This window comes from Zootoca vivipara, chromosome 1 (assembly GCF_963506605.1).
Source record: "Zootoca vivipara chromosome 1, rZooViv1.1, whole genome shotgun sequence".
Lineage (NCBI taxonomy): Eukaryota > Metazoa > Chordata > Lepidosauria > Squamata > Lacertidae > Zootoca > Zootoca vivipara.
This window is the reverse complement of record NC_083276.1, coordinates 30,975,596-30,989,832: the sequence shown is the minus strand read 5'-3', so window position 1 is coordinate 30,989,832 and position 14,237 is coordinate 30,975,596. Positions and strand designations below refer to the sequence as shown.

Sequence of the window (14,237 nt, the reverse complement as noted above, 5' to 3'; positions counted from 1 at the left end):
TCTCCCTCTCGTGCGCGCGCGCGCCTTAGCTCTCATCTTTCCGCGACGCTCGGTTGCCGTAGCAACGGGCCGCCGCGAGGGAAAACACCGGCGTGGCTTATAGGGGGAACATGAAGGGGAAAGGGAAGGGGAAAGCGGCGAAAGGAGGGAAGTAGGTAGCTAGGGAAACGGGGGCGGGCGGGGGGGATGCGGGCGCTGGGACCCACCTCTTCGGGCAAATCTGGCGGGCTGTAGAGAGTGGGGGTGGGAGCAGGGGTGGGAGCGAGAGTCGCCCGGACCCCCTTGACCCTACTATGGCACGGTGTCGCTCCCTTCCTTCAGGGGGAAGAAGGGCGGCCCCGGCGGCAGCGGCAAGAAGGTTGACGTGAAGGCCCTGAAGGAGGAGTCCGAGGCCGAAAGGGCTAAAGCTGCGGCGTCGCTATGGGAGGCCAGGCTGGAGGTGACCGAGGTCTCCCGCAAGGAGTACCGCGCCGCCGCCCGCCGCCTCGCGCTGAACAACGAGGAGCTGGAGCGGCAGCAGCGGCGGCTGGAGAGGGACACGGTGGACGTGATCGGCTACCTCAAAAGGCAGGACGTGGAAAAGGAAGATCTGGTAGGTGCGGAACAGCAGGCGAACTTCTTCCTCCTTTTGCAGAGTTGCTACCCCTTAACGTTGAAGGCTACGATCTTTCCAGCCCATCGAGCTAATTCAGAATAATCTGTCTAGTTCCACCACGGTTTTAATACACAGATATATATGCAGTGCTCTCTTTTTCAAAAACATGTTTAGGGGTACTCTCATTTTCCTACTCATATTGAAATACTGCGCCTCAATGAGGCCAAACTTAGATGCACAAAATGTTTAGGGTTATGCGTCGTCCCCCCGAAAAAAACACTGTATAGGTGTGTGTGCGTGTACACATAAAAACCCACAAAAATAATAATGAAGGCATTCTTAAAACTGGTGTGGGACACTTTTAGCCCTCCAGATGTTGTCTTTTTAGCCGAAGGCTAACACAAGAGTGGCCAAAGACTGGGAGCTGTAGTTCAGGAACATCTGGAGTGCCAAAGGTTCCCCACACCTGTCTCATGGCTTGTACCTTCAGAATGGAGAGGTGACTTAGAATTTCAGAGCAATCACCACTGCTACGCTTTTTAAGGGGAAAAATAACCTAGATGAGGAGGAAAGTGTTTCTCCTCAATACTGTTTAGCTTCTCTTTCTTTGCAACAGATAGTGTTTGCCAAAATTATTATCCTTTCATTTTCCATTGGTATTCAGAATCAATAGTACAAAAGTACTAATATTCAGTATGTATAGTTTGGCTTTCCTTTACAATTTAACAGTCTACTCATTCAGCCCACTGGCTGTAAGACTTTCACAGCAAATACCCTTTCTACTGTAGCACTTTTGCAAATAAAGATACGGAGAACAAAAGTATCAAATAATCACCCTCATATAACTAACATGCTTAAATCTAATTAATGTGTGGAGGGACCAAAACTATAGATTAAGCTGTCCTGCCAGGCTTAGCTAGGTCACACACCCTCACCTTGGGAAAGCTCTTTGTTCTTCCATTCCACCATGTGAGCCCTTACCAGTAAGGAGGTCTGGACTGGTTGCTCCAGCCTTAGACCATGTGACTTAAACAAGCCATCTTTGTGTTTCTATACAAATAATTTAGAAATCACTTACTATTTTGGAACCTAAGTTTTACTGCCTGTGTTTTCTGACTCTTGTATGGAAAAACATATGAACCTGACCTTTGAAGAGTTTGCAAGTAAACCATTTTAACTTACCAAACATATGGTATCTTTTCTATGCTAAAGGAAGGGGGGAACTTTGGAAACATCTTAGAAGGAAGTGTTTAAACCTATATTTCTACACTTTACTTGGCTGCATATTTTGTAATTTTAAATCACTGCTGGGATTCTCTCACCAAAGAGCAGTCGCCTCAAAACTGGATCCAGGCATCCAGGAATTCTCCTTCTATATAACTATATTTTTCTTTTAACCAACCAAACACCAACTAAAAGTGCCACAACAACACCCTTGTGGTGGGGCCTAATGGGGGAAAATAGTGCCATTTGTAAACTTAGGACACCTGAGTGTATGTAGAGTACATCCTTCCCAATACTAGTAACACCAGAAACTCCTCTTCCAGTTCCTAGAATTAAGAGAAAGTGTTTTCAAGTCACAAGGTATTTCAGTCAGTCCTGACTTCTGAGACCACTAAGCTTATGTAAAATTTCCTTCCCTGAGCATTTAGTGGGTTGACCTGAACAGAGTCTGGGATGCAGTCACTGCGTTTTTCCAATCCATAAAATGATTGATTTTTTCTCATTTTCTTTCTTTAATAGATTGAGAAGCTGAAGCTGCAGTTGAATGAGGTGAAGCAAAAAGCCAAAGAAGAGAACAGTGAATTGGTGAATGGACATGTCTTCTGATTCTGTTGGTACAATGGGACACTGAAAACCAGACTAAACACATTTTGGGTTGTACCTGACAGATAGATAAGTTGCACAAGACTGTTTTACAGTAAATATATTTAATCTTCTAACCTCTAGTGGTTCTACTCTTTAAGTCATGACTAAGTCCTTAACGTTTGGGCTCTGAAAATGGCGTCCAGGTGGATTTTTGCTGAATCGTCAAAATGTCTGGGAAAACCCAGATGTATGGCAAGTAGAGCTTTCTTTTTAAAAAAGAAATGCTTTAAAATCATTTTAAAAGCCTAAAAACATAGTGTGTATGTGTATTCCCAACAATTTTGCCCCCCCTCTCCTCCCCTTCCCCCAAGAAGAAAAAAGCTCAAAAACTTCGTTCAAATTTTCACTTTTGGGAATATGGCAATCCTACCTTAACTGTTTTTTGGGGGCAGGATTTGCAGAAAAAAATGGGAACACTAAGTCCAAAGTATGTTAATACTCAGCTCACGGCAATACACCCTTACCTGGGATTAAGTTCCATTCAACTCAATGACTTATTTCTAAATAAGCATGCCTAGAGTCAGAGATGGAGTTCTCATCAACATTTGGCTTATGCAACTGAAGGTAGAACTGTCTTGGAATTGTTATACTATTATTTGGTTCTAAAAAGTCGTCATTTAAAGCTTCATTTTGTTAACTTATTTTAGTTCTTTATTGGTAGCTCTTCCCTAGTGATGCTCTTTAATGTGAATTGTTTTTAAACATTCTACACATCAAGCTGATCCTAATGCAATATGCTCATTTTTCAGAATTTTAAATGATTTTTGGCATACCTGTGTCTCTTACCAAGCAGCCTTTGTCCAGGAATTTGCAGAATTGGAGCAGCATCTAAACTATCACCAACTAGGGAGGGGAGGGGGAGAACTCAGGAAAAGCATGTTGCAGGTGGGGTGAGCAATGGGCATTTTTCTCTGTTTCGTCCCATGGTAATCAGTGGGACAATCAGAACTTAAGCCAGTTTGTGTCCTCACATAGATTTCCTCCATGTTCATGGATATGAGTGTGCAATTACAAACACTGATAGTCTGTTTCTCCTCCACGCCAAACCCTTTTCTCTGCCACTCTGCCTCTGGGATTTTGCTGGTGTAATTATTCAGCTGGTGGGGTATTCCATCAGTGTAACAACAGGGTTCAGGCAGTGGATAGCTTGTTCTGCCTCTGTAGGTTCAATTTTACCAGTGGAAAAGGAGTTCTTCCGCTTCCAAAGGCCATTCGGCCAGTAGATACCTAGGGTAGGATTGCACCATTAGTTGTTTTTATCTTACTAATAGTTTCTACTTTACAGGTAGAACATTACACCAAACAGTTGGAGGAGATGGAGGAAAAATTCAACAGGAAGGCCAAAGAAATTGGCCTAATTCAAGTTGAGCTGAAAATGATAATGGATTTTCGCAAAAAGAAAGCTCTTTTGGAAAAACAACTTGAAGATGTAAGTTTATTATTAGCATCTATTAGAAGTGCATTAGGTGATCTCTAGACTCTAGACTGCCATGCTAAAGTGCCGCTATGCTGGACTGCCAAAGTGCAATTTGGAAAAATGAAATGAAGTTTTGAGAGACAGGCTCAGAAGTTACTAGAATGGGACAGAAAGTTTTTTTCTTGGATTTTTGTCAGACGATCAAGTGTTTACATTTGCAGTTTGATGACCTTTTAGCAATTTATTAAGCTTATCATATATAATGCAATGTGCACTTCAACTGAGATATTTTCAAGATTTGTGTGTAGCAGATTTTGGATTATATACTCTTGACGAAGATGAAAAGCTATGTCAAAATGTGAGAAGGTATGGCTCACAAATTGAGTGTTACCTGCAGTGCTTTTTTCAGGTTGTACTTTGAAGGGGAAACAGTACTGGCACCTCTTTTGTTGTTGTTAAAAAGTGTGGTACTTATTGTAACAACTTCATGGTGAGTACCAGCAACTATTTTTCTAGAAAAAAAGCATTGGTTACCTGATATGGAAACTTGCAAAAATGTGAAAAAAAGCATTGGTTACCTGATATGGAAACTTGCAAAAATGTGAAAAAGTGAGTGTTGGTAAATTTTCAGGTAACAGATGATGAAAGCACGATGAGTTTCAAGGCATGCAATATGGACATATGAGGAAAATGTGTGTCATAGTGTGAGATACTGCTCTAGAGAATTTTGTTTAAATTGTCATCTAGATGGTTAAAATAATAATTAAATATTTCCTAAAATCCTAGCTCAATGAAATTATGGAAATCACAGAAAAAGAACATCAGGAAACAATCTGCATGTTGGAGAAAAAGTTCCTTGAAGAAAAGGTATAGTGTTTGGGCAGTAGTACATATGTTGTTTCAGCATGCACAGTCCTTGCGATAATGCACAGGATGTCTGCTTCCATCCACCAGTTCAAACAGCTTCGAGGCAGCAATACGGGGCTTGCAGTCTATGCATGGACAACTTTTTGAACCACCTAGATATGTATGGAATGAAGAAATATGAAGTACTGTACTGATCCAGATTTGCAATATTTTGCCTGTTCTGTTATCTTTGCCCAACCTGAAATAATAAATAAGGAAATAGGTACAGATTTTAAGGAAAAGTTACGGATGTAGGAATCTGCCATTCTGCCTCTGTCTGTTTTGAACCTCAACTTCCACAGTGCAACCTTTTGTCGTTTTCTATAACACAGAACACTTCCTTCACATACTTTTGAAATGTGAATGCCACTTTATGCCTGGTTTTCATTGCATAATATCTGTTCTTATGCTTATTTCAGCAAAGACTTGAAAGAGAAGCAGAGAAGAAGATTTATATGCTAGCAGAAAGGGCTCACCATGAAGCCATTACGTAAGACATACTTGATTTCTCTGTTCTTTAACCATTGTGAAGGTGCTAAAGTACAGTGGCATCTCAACGTACGAAGGCAATCCGTTCTGCGGCACTCTTTGTAAGTTGAAACCTTTGGATGTTGAAGCGTCCATTTTGCGCATGCGCAAAGCGCGTTTTTGTGCTTCTGTGCATGCGCAGAACGCATGCACGGCGAAAATACTTCCGGGTTTGCCAACTTCGTAAGTCGAAACCTTTGGAAGTTGAGGCATTCGGAAGTCGAGGTACCACTGTATGGTAATTCCTAGGATATCCACATGGGTGCTTTGTTTCTGATAAGTAAATATGATGCTGGACCCAAAGCAGCCTTAACACACCCATGAATGCTGTCTCCATCTGTTTGTTTTGTATCTACAGCTTGTGCGCTGTGACGTATTGTGATTAATACAGGAAATTTGTGATTCCAACTGCTGAATAGTCTTTACCCTTATTCAGGCAGTTGGACGCTGCTGGAAAAGCTGTTTTTTCAGAGAATGTCCGTCTTCATGAGGCTCTTGGATACCACATGAAGGAAACAGAAGAGTTACAAAAAGCCAAGCAAAAACTGGAGGAGAAAAATGCCTTTCTCTTGCAGGAGAAGGTTAAGTTCATGACTTCTTACCTTTTTCATTCTCCTATACATAAGATCCCTTGAAATTCTATTTGTGCAGGTTCATTAGAGCTAGTACCACCTCTCCATATCTATGTCAAAATCACTAACATTTGGTGGTATATTGGAAAGCTAAAGCTCCTGTTCTGTTCTGTAATGAAAAGGCTTCTAACACCAATTCACATGTTACTTGCATATAGGGCACTCGTGTTGAAACAGGGGCAGGGCTGATGATGACTTGTTCCCAGGCTAGTCTTTATCCCTGCCATCTTCAAAGGAATGCAAACATGGGAGCAGCTGCTGTTGCACCTACATGTGGCGCCTAGATGTCAATGGTACATCTGGTTGTGTAAGTGTCCTCATCACGTGGATCCTTTTATTTGAACAGTGGCTTGTGCATATGGAATCATTTTCAGATACCATTCAACATGTGGACATTGATTATGCAGACTGGGGATGTAATTTCAGGGGTGGGGTCATGTTGTGGGCCTTGAGCATGCAAATTACATACCAGTAATGCATGAATAGGTGTCCACTGAAGACCATGTTCTATATTTTCTCCTTCGGTATTTTGAGATTTTGGGATATATTCAGTGGGTGGGATTTACCTAAGCAGCTCAACCCACTTGCAACTGGGCTCCCTCTTCCCAACCCTCCAAAATTGGCTCTGAGCTGGCGGACAGGAGAACCCCAGAACAGTGCATGGGGGAGGCAGGATCGTTCCATCTGGCAGGCTGCTGCAATGCTTGTGCAGACTGAACGATAGAAGAAACACAGCATTGAATTCCACCCATTATTTATTATTATAGTCATATATCAGAGTCGGAACAGTTTTAAAATTAGTCCAAATCCTATCACTATTGTGAAAGATCTAGATTTAAACATAAATTAGTCATTGCAGTTGAACACTGTCCGTTTCAACTACCTGTGGCTAACCTGAAACCTATACGGTAGTAGTTTCCCTCCAAAATACAAATATGCACTAGTTTTGCATATTAACTGGAAGAGAAAGCTTATGTTAAGTTTAGTTTTTATCAGATTGAGCATGGGTTAAAGGGAGACAACGTGTGTGCAAGCTGCTCAGCAGTGGACTCTTTAATAGGCCTATCTGAGATTGGTGAATGTTGCAAGCAGGACAAATTTTAATCTAGTCTGTAATCCATTGAAATTTACAATTTTTGGAACAGGGAAGGGACTTGATTCAACCCCCCCCCCCCGCAAAGGGGAATAACAAAAAGGTTGCTAACCCAGTGAGAGAGGGGGGAAAGGAAGCAGGTGGAGGGCTGAAAGAGAAAGAGATGGAGGATAAAATGTTGGGAATACAGCAGGTGAGAGAAGGGGGTGAGCAAAATTTAGAAGGCGACAAAACAGGAGTGGGGTGAGGAGGAATTGAGATGATTTTTATTGGTGGATTAAATACGGTCTGAACTCGGAATGCAATAAGGAGCTGGCTGAAATCTCTGGAGACACTGATTCCAAGAAAAGGGGGGAGAACTAGCTTTTAGGGTGGCAAGAGAGGGAAGAAGATTCTGGAAATTAATTATGAATATTTTTGGGTAAAAGGTTAAAGAATATTAGGTTATAAAGTTAAAGAGAAGTAAGTTGGGTAAATGGTTAAAAAGAAGTTACAAACTGGAAGAAAGAAGGTAATTTTAGATTTGGAAACTGCAATGATTAGTAATTGATAAGGAACTCAAGAAGGGGAAATGAGGAAGTCCAAAATATTTGGATTAGAATTGGGAGAACATGATAATGTTTTATGCCTTTTTATTTTTAATATGGGTCCTTTTTTCGTATCTTTTCTTCACATTCCTATAGGTAATGAATAAGAATGATTTAAGAACAAGGTTATGAAATGTGATATAAGATGTAATTTTATGATATTTAGATGAGACTTAGAAATGCTAAGAGTAAATTATAAACAAGGATTGTAAGAAGGGGAAGTGAAGAGGTTGGAAAAAGTAAGAGGGGATATACATTGTCTTTTTTGCATTTTGTATTTTTGTTTTTTTTTATTTCCTTTTTTAATTTTTTTCTCTTTTTTCTCTTTTTTCTTTTGTATTTCTTTCTCTCTTCTTTTTTCTATGTAAAACTCAATAAAATTATTTTAAAAAAATGAAATTTTCAATTTTGTTTATAACCGTTTCAAGAATTTTAATTGTTTGAAAGCTTTGATGATCAAAAGACAGCTTTCAAACAGTATTACTTTGCAAGTAATTTTATTTATTTATTTTTTAAAGAAAACCAATGAATTGTTAGTTAAGGAAAAGATACTGCAAATTACTCAGCAGAAAGCCCTGATCCAGGACCTGCAAAACAAGGTGAAAAAACTGGAAGATGCTGTTTATCATATGACCCGAGAATTTAAAACTGAAGTCGAAAGTACCCAACAGAAGGCTTTGATGCAGAACCAGGCAGGCCAGACAGAAATTCTAAAGCTGCAGCAGCTGCTGGAAATGAAGGAACGAGAGATGAGCAGAGTGAAGAAACTGGCCAGAAATATCTTGGACCAAAGGACTGAGGTGGAGAATTTCTTCTTAGATGCTCTGGAGCAGGTGAAACAGGAGATCATAACCAGCAGAAAGTGCTACAAGCAGGTGGCTCAAGATGCATATCAGAGAAAAATGATGGCAGCATATGCAGGGAAAGATGAATACCCTAAAATCAGAACCTTTAACAACAATGAACACAGCACAAATAGTGTACAAATGGACCTTCTGGAAGCAGAGAAATGGTACATGTGGTAGAACTGTAGAAGTTTTATTTCTGGTGGCCCTGGCTGCCAAGAACAGAAAGTGTGTGAAAATCCCTGTGAAATAGCACACCTCAGACTGTCTAAGGATAGGGCCGGGGTAGGGATCCTTTTTTAGCCTGAGACACATTTCTTTCTTGGCAACCTTCTGGGACCACATGCCAGTAGTGAGTGGAGCCAAAGGTAAAGTGGGTGGAGTGACAAATGAAAATTTTACTTTTGTACAATAAGCTAGTTTCTTCACACACACACCCTCTCTATCCTGCATCCTGGCAAGCAAGATGCACTGTCGGAATTTAAGGGCACATTCCATCCTGGCCAAAATACCCAAGGAGAGGCATTGCCTGGATAAACACCTGGAAGCCAGATAGGGAAGCTTACTGCAGCACAAGAGTAAGGAGATAGAGCCATATAATTGTAGAGTTGAAAGGGATCTAAAGGGTCATCTAATCTAACCCTGTGTAATGCTGGAAACACAACTAAGGATTCCCTGACAGGTAGTCATCCAATCCCTGTTTAAAAGTCTCCAATGAAAGAGAGTCCATCACCTTCTGAGGTAGTCCATTCCATTGTCAAAACAGCTCTTAATGTCATTATCCTGAATCTCTCTTGTGGTTGGGCACCACCGGTTCAGGCCATATGAGCAGATATGTGAAGTTAGGACTTTTTGCCCCAGTGTGTATCACTTTACGTGGTGCTTAAATTGAATTGCATATGCCATTTTAAAGTCTGTTCACCCAGTTTAGGAAGAACTTATTGGAGTTCCTCACAATCCCTTTCTCCTGTTGTTTTTGCCAATCTGAACTATTGGATGTCACCCCAACTCCAAATCATGATACGTTTTAAAAGCACTGCTTCCAATACAGATCCCTGAAGGACCCTGCTTCTTCCATAGGAGAACTGTCCATTTATTCCTCTTCTCTGCTTCCTGTTCCCCCCCCCCAGCAGTTACTGATCTGTAAGAGGATCGGTCCTCTTATCTCATGACACAAGAGTCTTTGGCGAGGGACTTTATCAAAAGCTTTTTGAAAGTCCAAGCACACTGTGTCTACTGGATCATCCCTATTCACATGCTTCTAGAGGCTCTCAAAGAGCTCTCAATCTTCTTGAGCAAGACTTGTTCTTCTGTATACTATAATGTTATTTTTAATACCTTTTCCACCAGTTTTCCTGGAACAGATGTTCAGCTAACCTGCCTGTAATTTCCTGGATCCCTTCTTAAACATTGGTGTTACATTGGCCACTTTCCAGTCCTCAAACACAGATACTGTACCAGTCTTAAGGACAAACTACATATTTTTGTTACAAGATCAGCAATTTGAGGTCTTTAAGAACTCTTAGTTGGATGCTATCTGGATCAGGTGATCATTTAAGTTTTGTCCATAATACCTTTGTCTCTTGTCACCACTATTTGCCTTAGTCCCCCAGAGTCCTTTCCTGAGAAAGTTAGTTCAGGTACAAGTGCTTGCCTTACATCTTCCGCAGCAAAAGCTTTTCTGTGATTTCCCTTTCTTCCATCTACACACTTTGACACCCTTGTAGTCTAAAGGTCCAGCTGTTCCCTAGTTAGCTTCTACTTTTAATTTACATACTTTTTATTGTTAGCTGTAAATGCATTTTTAAATTTATTTATTTGGGGACATTCCTTGCCATCTGCTTGCTTTTTATTTTTTTTGGCTGAAGTTTGTTTTCCTTTTTTTTCTCATTTGGCCCATTTCCCCCCTGAAATATTCCTTCTTGAATCTAATAGCTTTCTTAAAGTTGCTCCTTAATTGCAGTGACATTATCTTGGCCTAGGAATCATAGAATTGTGGAGTTGGAAGGCATCCCAAGGGTCATCTAGTCCCAGCCCCCTGCAATGCTGAAATCTCAACACATGGTCCCCCATCAAATTTGAAACCATACTTCATTTTGCAAACATGCTAGCAGTTTTATGGCTGCACCTCCAGGAGAACCTTGGTGGTGTCTTTCCTGATCTAAGCTGCTATTATTGATGTTTTGGATGATCCTAAAACATTATGGGAAGATTTGACTTTCCCTTTCAAATTCCTTTTTATCAGTCTCCTAATTTTTTAGAAGCTTCTTTTTGAAGTCAAGTGTGATGCGTTGGACTTTGGCAATTGTTCACTTACACATATATTGGTTTCATTAGTGGCACAATGACTGTTCCCAATTGCACCAGTTCTTGGGTGTCCCTCAAGATTAAGTCCAGGGTCACTTCCTCCTCTTTCAGTTCAGTGACCAACTTATATAGGACACAGTCATTTAGGGGATATATTTGTAGGTTTATGCTCGTAAGGTACTGATTTCTTGATTTTATCTTTTTTCTGTAGGACAAATATTCAGAAAGGAAAACTGGACATTTCTGATTTGACCTGGGAGCAGAAGGAGAGTGTGCTAAGGCTACTCTTTGCAAAAATGAATGGCCTTAAACAACGGTAAAGTCCTGTCTGTTACAGTGAGCAAGGGCTCATCCACTTGGTAGCTGCCCATTTCTCAGTTCAGCACTTGTTCGCCAAATGGAAACCCTTGAGAAATGGTCCACAAAAAGAATCATGCTCAAAGTGACTTACAACAAAAGTCAACATCATAGGAACAATTTCATAACAACATAAAAAAAAACATAATAGCAAAATATAACAAATGAAAAACATAACATTTCAGTACTAATATAATAAGATAGCATTAACAAAAAATTGGCAATAGCAAAAAATAACGAGAGAGCTTGGTAGTTTCTGCTTGGTCGTAGAAACCCCTCCCACAAGATTGTTCATAGTTCCTTTCCTGCAGCAACTTGCAAGGCTTCCGAAGGGTAGTTGGAAACACTTCTGGTGGTGTTGGGGGAGGAAATGTTGAAACTGGAACTTTTACTAGCTAAATCAGTGGTGTTTTTTTTGGAAGGAGAGGTTTGCAGAAAGTAAATACCATATTTTGCTTTTGGTTGAATTAGAACCACTAGGCCTGAGACTGAGAAATTCTAGCTGCCCTGCTTTCCTAGCATAGTCAGGACAAAAAAGAGACGTTAACTCCTGCAAGCAGAAGATGGAAGCTTCTGCAAGTCCTGCCTCCACTGTTGAAAAGGATGGATGCTACTGGATGTCGTCTTCTGTATTAGAGCAAGAATCCAAATAGGAAAGAGTAGCTTGGAAAATTATTTCTGTTTTCCTTTTTCTTGTACAGGTCCTAACTAGCTAATGGGGGAAATAGGTATCCAGACTTTCTTAAGAAATACTAAAATTTTAAATGGCAGAATTATGAAGTATTTCCTCTAGTTTTGAAAATTTAAGCAGTGATCCTAATCCCACTTATCTGGCAATAAGTAGCAGTGAGCTCCATTGAATTCAGTGGGACTGACTTCTGAGTTGACATGGTTAGGCTTGCAACCTTAGTTACTAGCACATTCTGACATAGTATTGAAATAAAGTGCAAACTAACTTACTATTCAGGAGGAGAAAATGGAACAGAAGTTCAGATGTGTACAGTAGATTCATTGCAGAGTCAATGATTTCCCCAAAGTTTTGCAGTGTCACAGAATAGCATTGACTCTGGGAGTTCTGGGCAGAGGAGAGACAAAATGCTTGGTAACAGATCAGCAGTGTCTGCTTTCTTTTCATCCAAGTCTCATCACAAGGAAAATTACAGAAATGGGAACTGAACTGATTATTTTTTCTGTCATTTCTGTTTTATAGGAAATATGGTAAAGCTTTGGTTCCCATAACTCCAGACACAATAAATTTAGCAGAACCAAAGAAGGCTGGGTAAGAGAATTTGCATTTATCTAGTGACTTAGTAGTTCTTTTTGTAGCACTGTCCCACTTTCCAGAAAGGGCAATGGTAGTTAGTACTTGCATGAGCAATTCCCATGTTACCCTGTCAGCATAGGAAGATCTATGCTGCCAGTGTCGTGTAAGACAGACTAGGTCCAACCAAAAGCCACAGAAAATAAGGTAGGAGTAAGAATGCTTGCATTACTACATCTTCACTTTCTATCCTTTTGGATAAATGTGATGGAATTAGCATTATCTTTTCCAGCATGTTGCAGCTAGTTGTTCTGCATGTCTGACTCCTTCATTGAGTTTGATAGCAACAGACACAAGGCAACAAACACTCTCCCAGCAGTTTACACAGTGAAAGAAAGGTAGATATGGAAGGTGGCCACAAAGGAGGAAAAAGCGGGGGGAAGCAGCTAGAGGCAGGCTCCCACTTCTGTGCCCAAACAGCTCAACCTCCTAGCTGTTTTGAGGACATTGAGGAGAACATGGACCATGGGAGCGACTCTGGAAAATCAGAAAATCCTCAATCTCAAGTTCCTGGGGGAAAGAGAACAGACACAATTAACTCCTAAATTTGCAAGGTTTGAGGAAATCTCCTTGTAACCCCTCAACACAATGGGAACTCTTTGGAGTTCCATTTAAAATGAATCTCTGGGTTATTTGTGGGGCATAGGAATTCGTTCATTTTTTTCTCCAAAATATAGTCCGGCCCCCCACAAGGTCTGAGGGACAGTGGACCGGCCCCCTGCTGAAAAAGATTGCTGACCCCGATCTAGGATCACCCCCACAAAGATCTAAACACAGCAGAACAGCAGGGCCGGCGGTGGCGCGGTGCAATAGGGCGCCGGGCCGGTAGACAGGGCGCCGCGCGGAAACCATGCTGCTCCCTGCGAGGGCGGGAGTGGGGGCGCCGGAGCGATCTCCGCCCCTTAGCACCAGGGCGCACGACCTGCTCGAGACTGCCCTGCAGAATAGAGACAGTTCTATTAGGGGAAACGTCCCGAAAAGTGTGGGTATGTTTGGGCCTATAGCCTAAATGTGAAAAGGGGTTAAAATTGCTGCTGAAATCTTGAGTGCAATTCAGATGGACAATGTAATACACAGAGGGAAGTTGCTAGGCTTATCTGGATAAATGTATGTGCTAATGCTGCTCTTTTCTTACTGTCTTTCCATTACAGCACTGATGATACAATTCCTGTTTATGCTTTCATCACTCAGCAGGCACCACTATCAGGGTCACCGTCTCGTAAAGGATCAGCCCTTCCAGATATTCAGGTTATGCCACCACAATCCAATTAAGATGGCTGCTAATCAAGAGAAATATATCATGAAAGCCACCTTTCTTCATGGGCTCCAGGTCTATCAGGCAATCTATCAGGCAAATAATGCTGCAGTGATGAAATTCAAATGTTTTCTATATATATCTATTTACTACTTCAATTATCTTTCAAGGCAACTTGACTTTCTTTTTTAAAAATTCACTGAGGCTTTCTTGCAAGATGAAATCCTATTTCTTGGTAACATAATTTGTTTCATTTTAAAGTGTTTGTATTGTATAACTATATTCTGAAATAAAAAATGAGGGCATTTTGTTCAAAGGCCTTTTTGATAAGGTGAAACATTCCGATTTTTGCCTTAATTTAATACAAAGTTTTAGCTTGCTGAAGTCAATGGGTTCAAGGGGATTTGTGGTATTAAAATGTTTTCCTGAAGAAAATCAGAAGGATTCTGAATTTAATAGCCATTTATTCATGATTAACACCAATGTAAGACACAACATACAGAGTATTAATCAATTCAATTATTA

At 40.8% G+C, this 14,237-nt stretch overlaps 1 protein-coding gene across 1 annotated transcript; it reads left to right on the top strand.

The window, feature by feature from the left end:
* Positions 1–68: 68 nt before the first annotated feature.
* BBOF1 (basal body orientation factor 1) lies at positions 69–14,147 on the top strand. The gene is made up of 11 exons (XM_035097230.2): positions 69–151; positions 322–592; positions 2,339–2,404; positions 3,750–3,893; positions 4,668–4,748; positions 5,207–5,277; positions 5,752–5,896; positions 8,146–8,639; positions 10,991–11,095; positions 12,347–12,415; positions 13,609–14,147. The coding sequence occupies exons 1-11, from the start codon at positions 111–113 to the stop codon at positions 13,727–13,729; spliced, it is 1,608 nt and encodes a 535-aa protein (XP_034953121.1). The 5' UTR covers positions 69–110; the 3' UTR covers positions 13,730–14,147.
* The last annotated feature ends 90 nt before the right edge of the window (positions 14,148–14,237 follow it).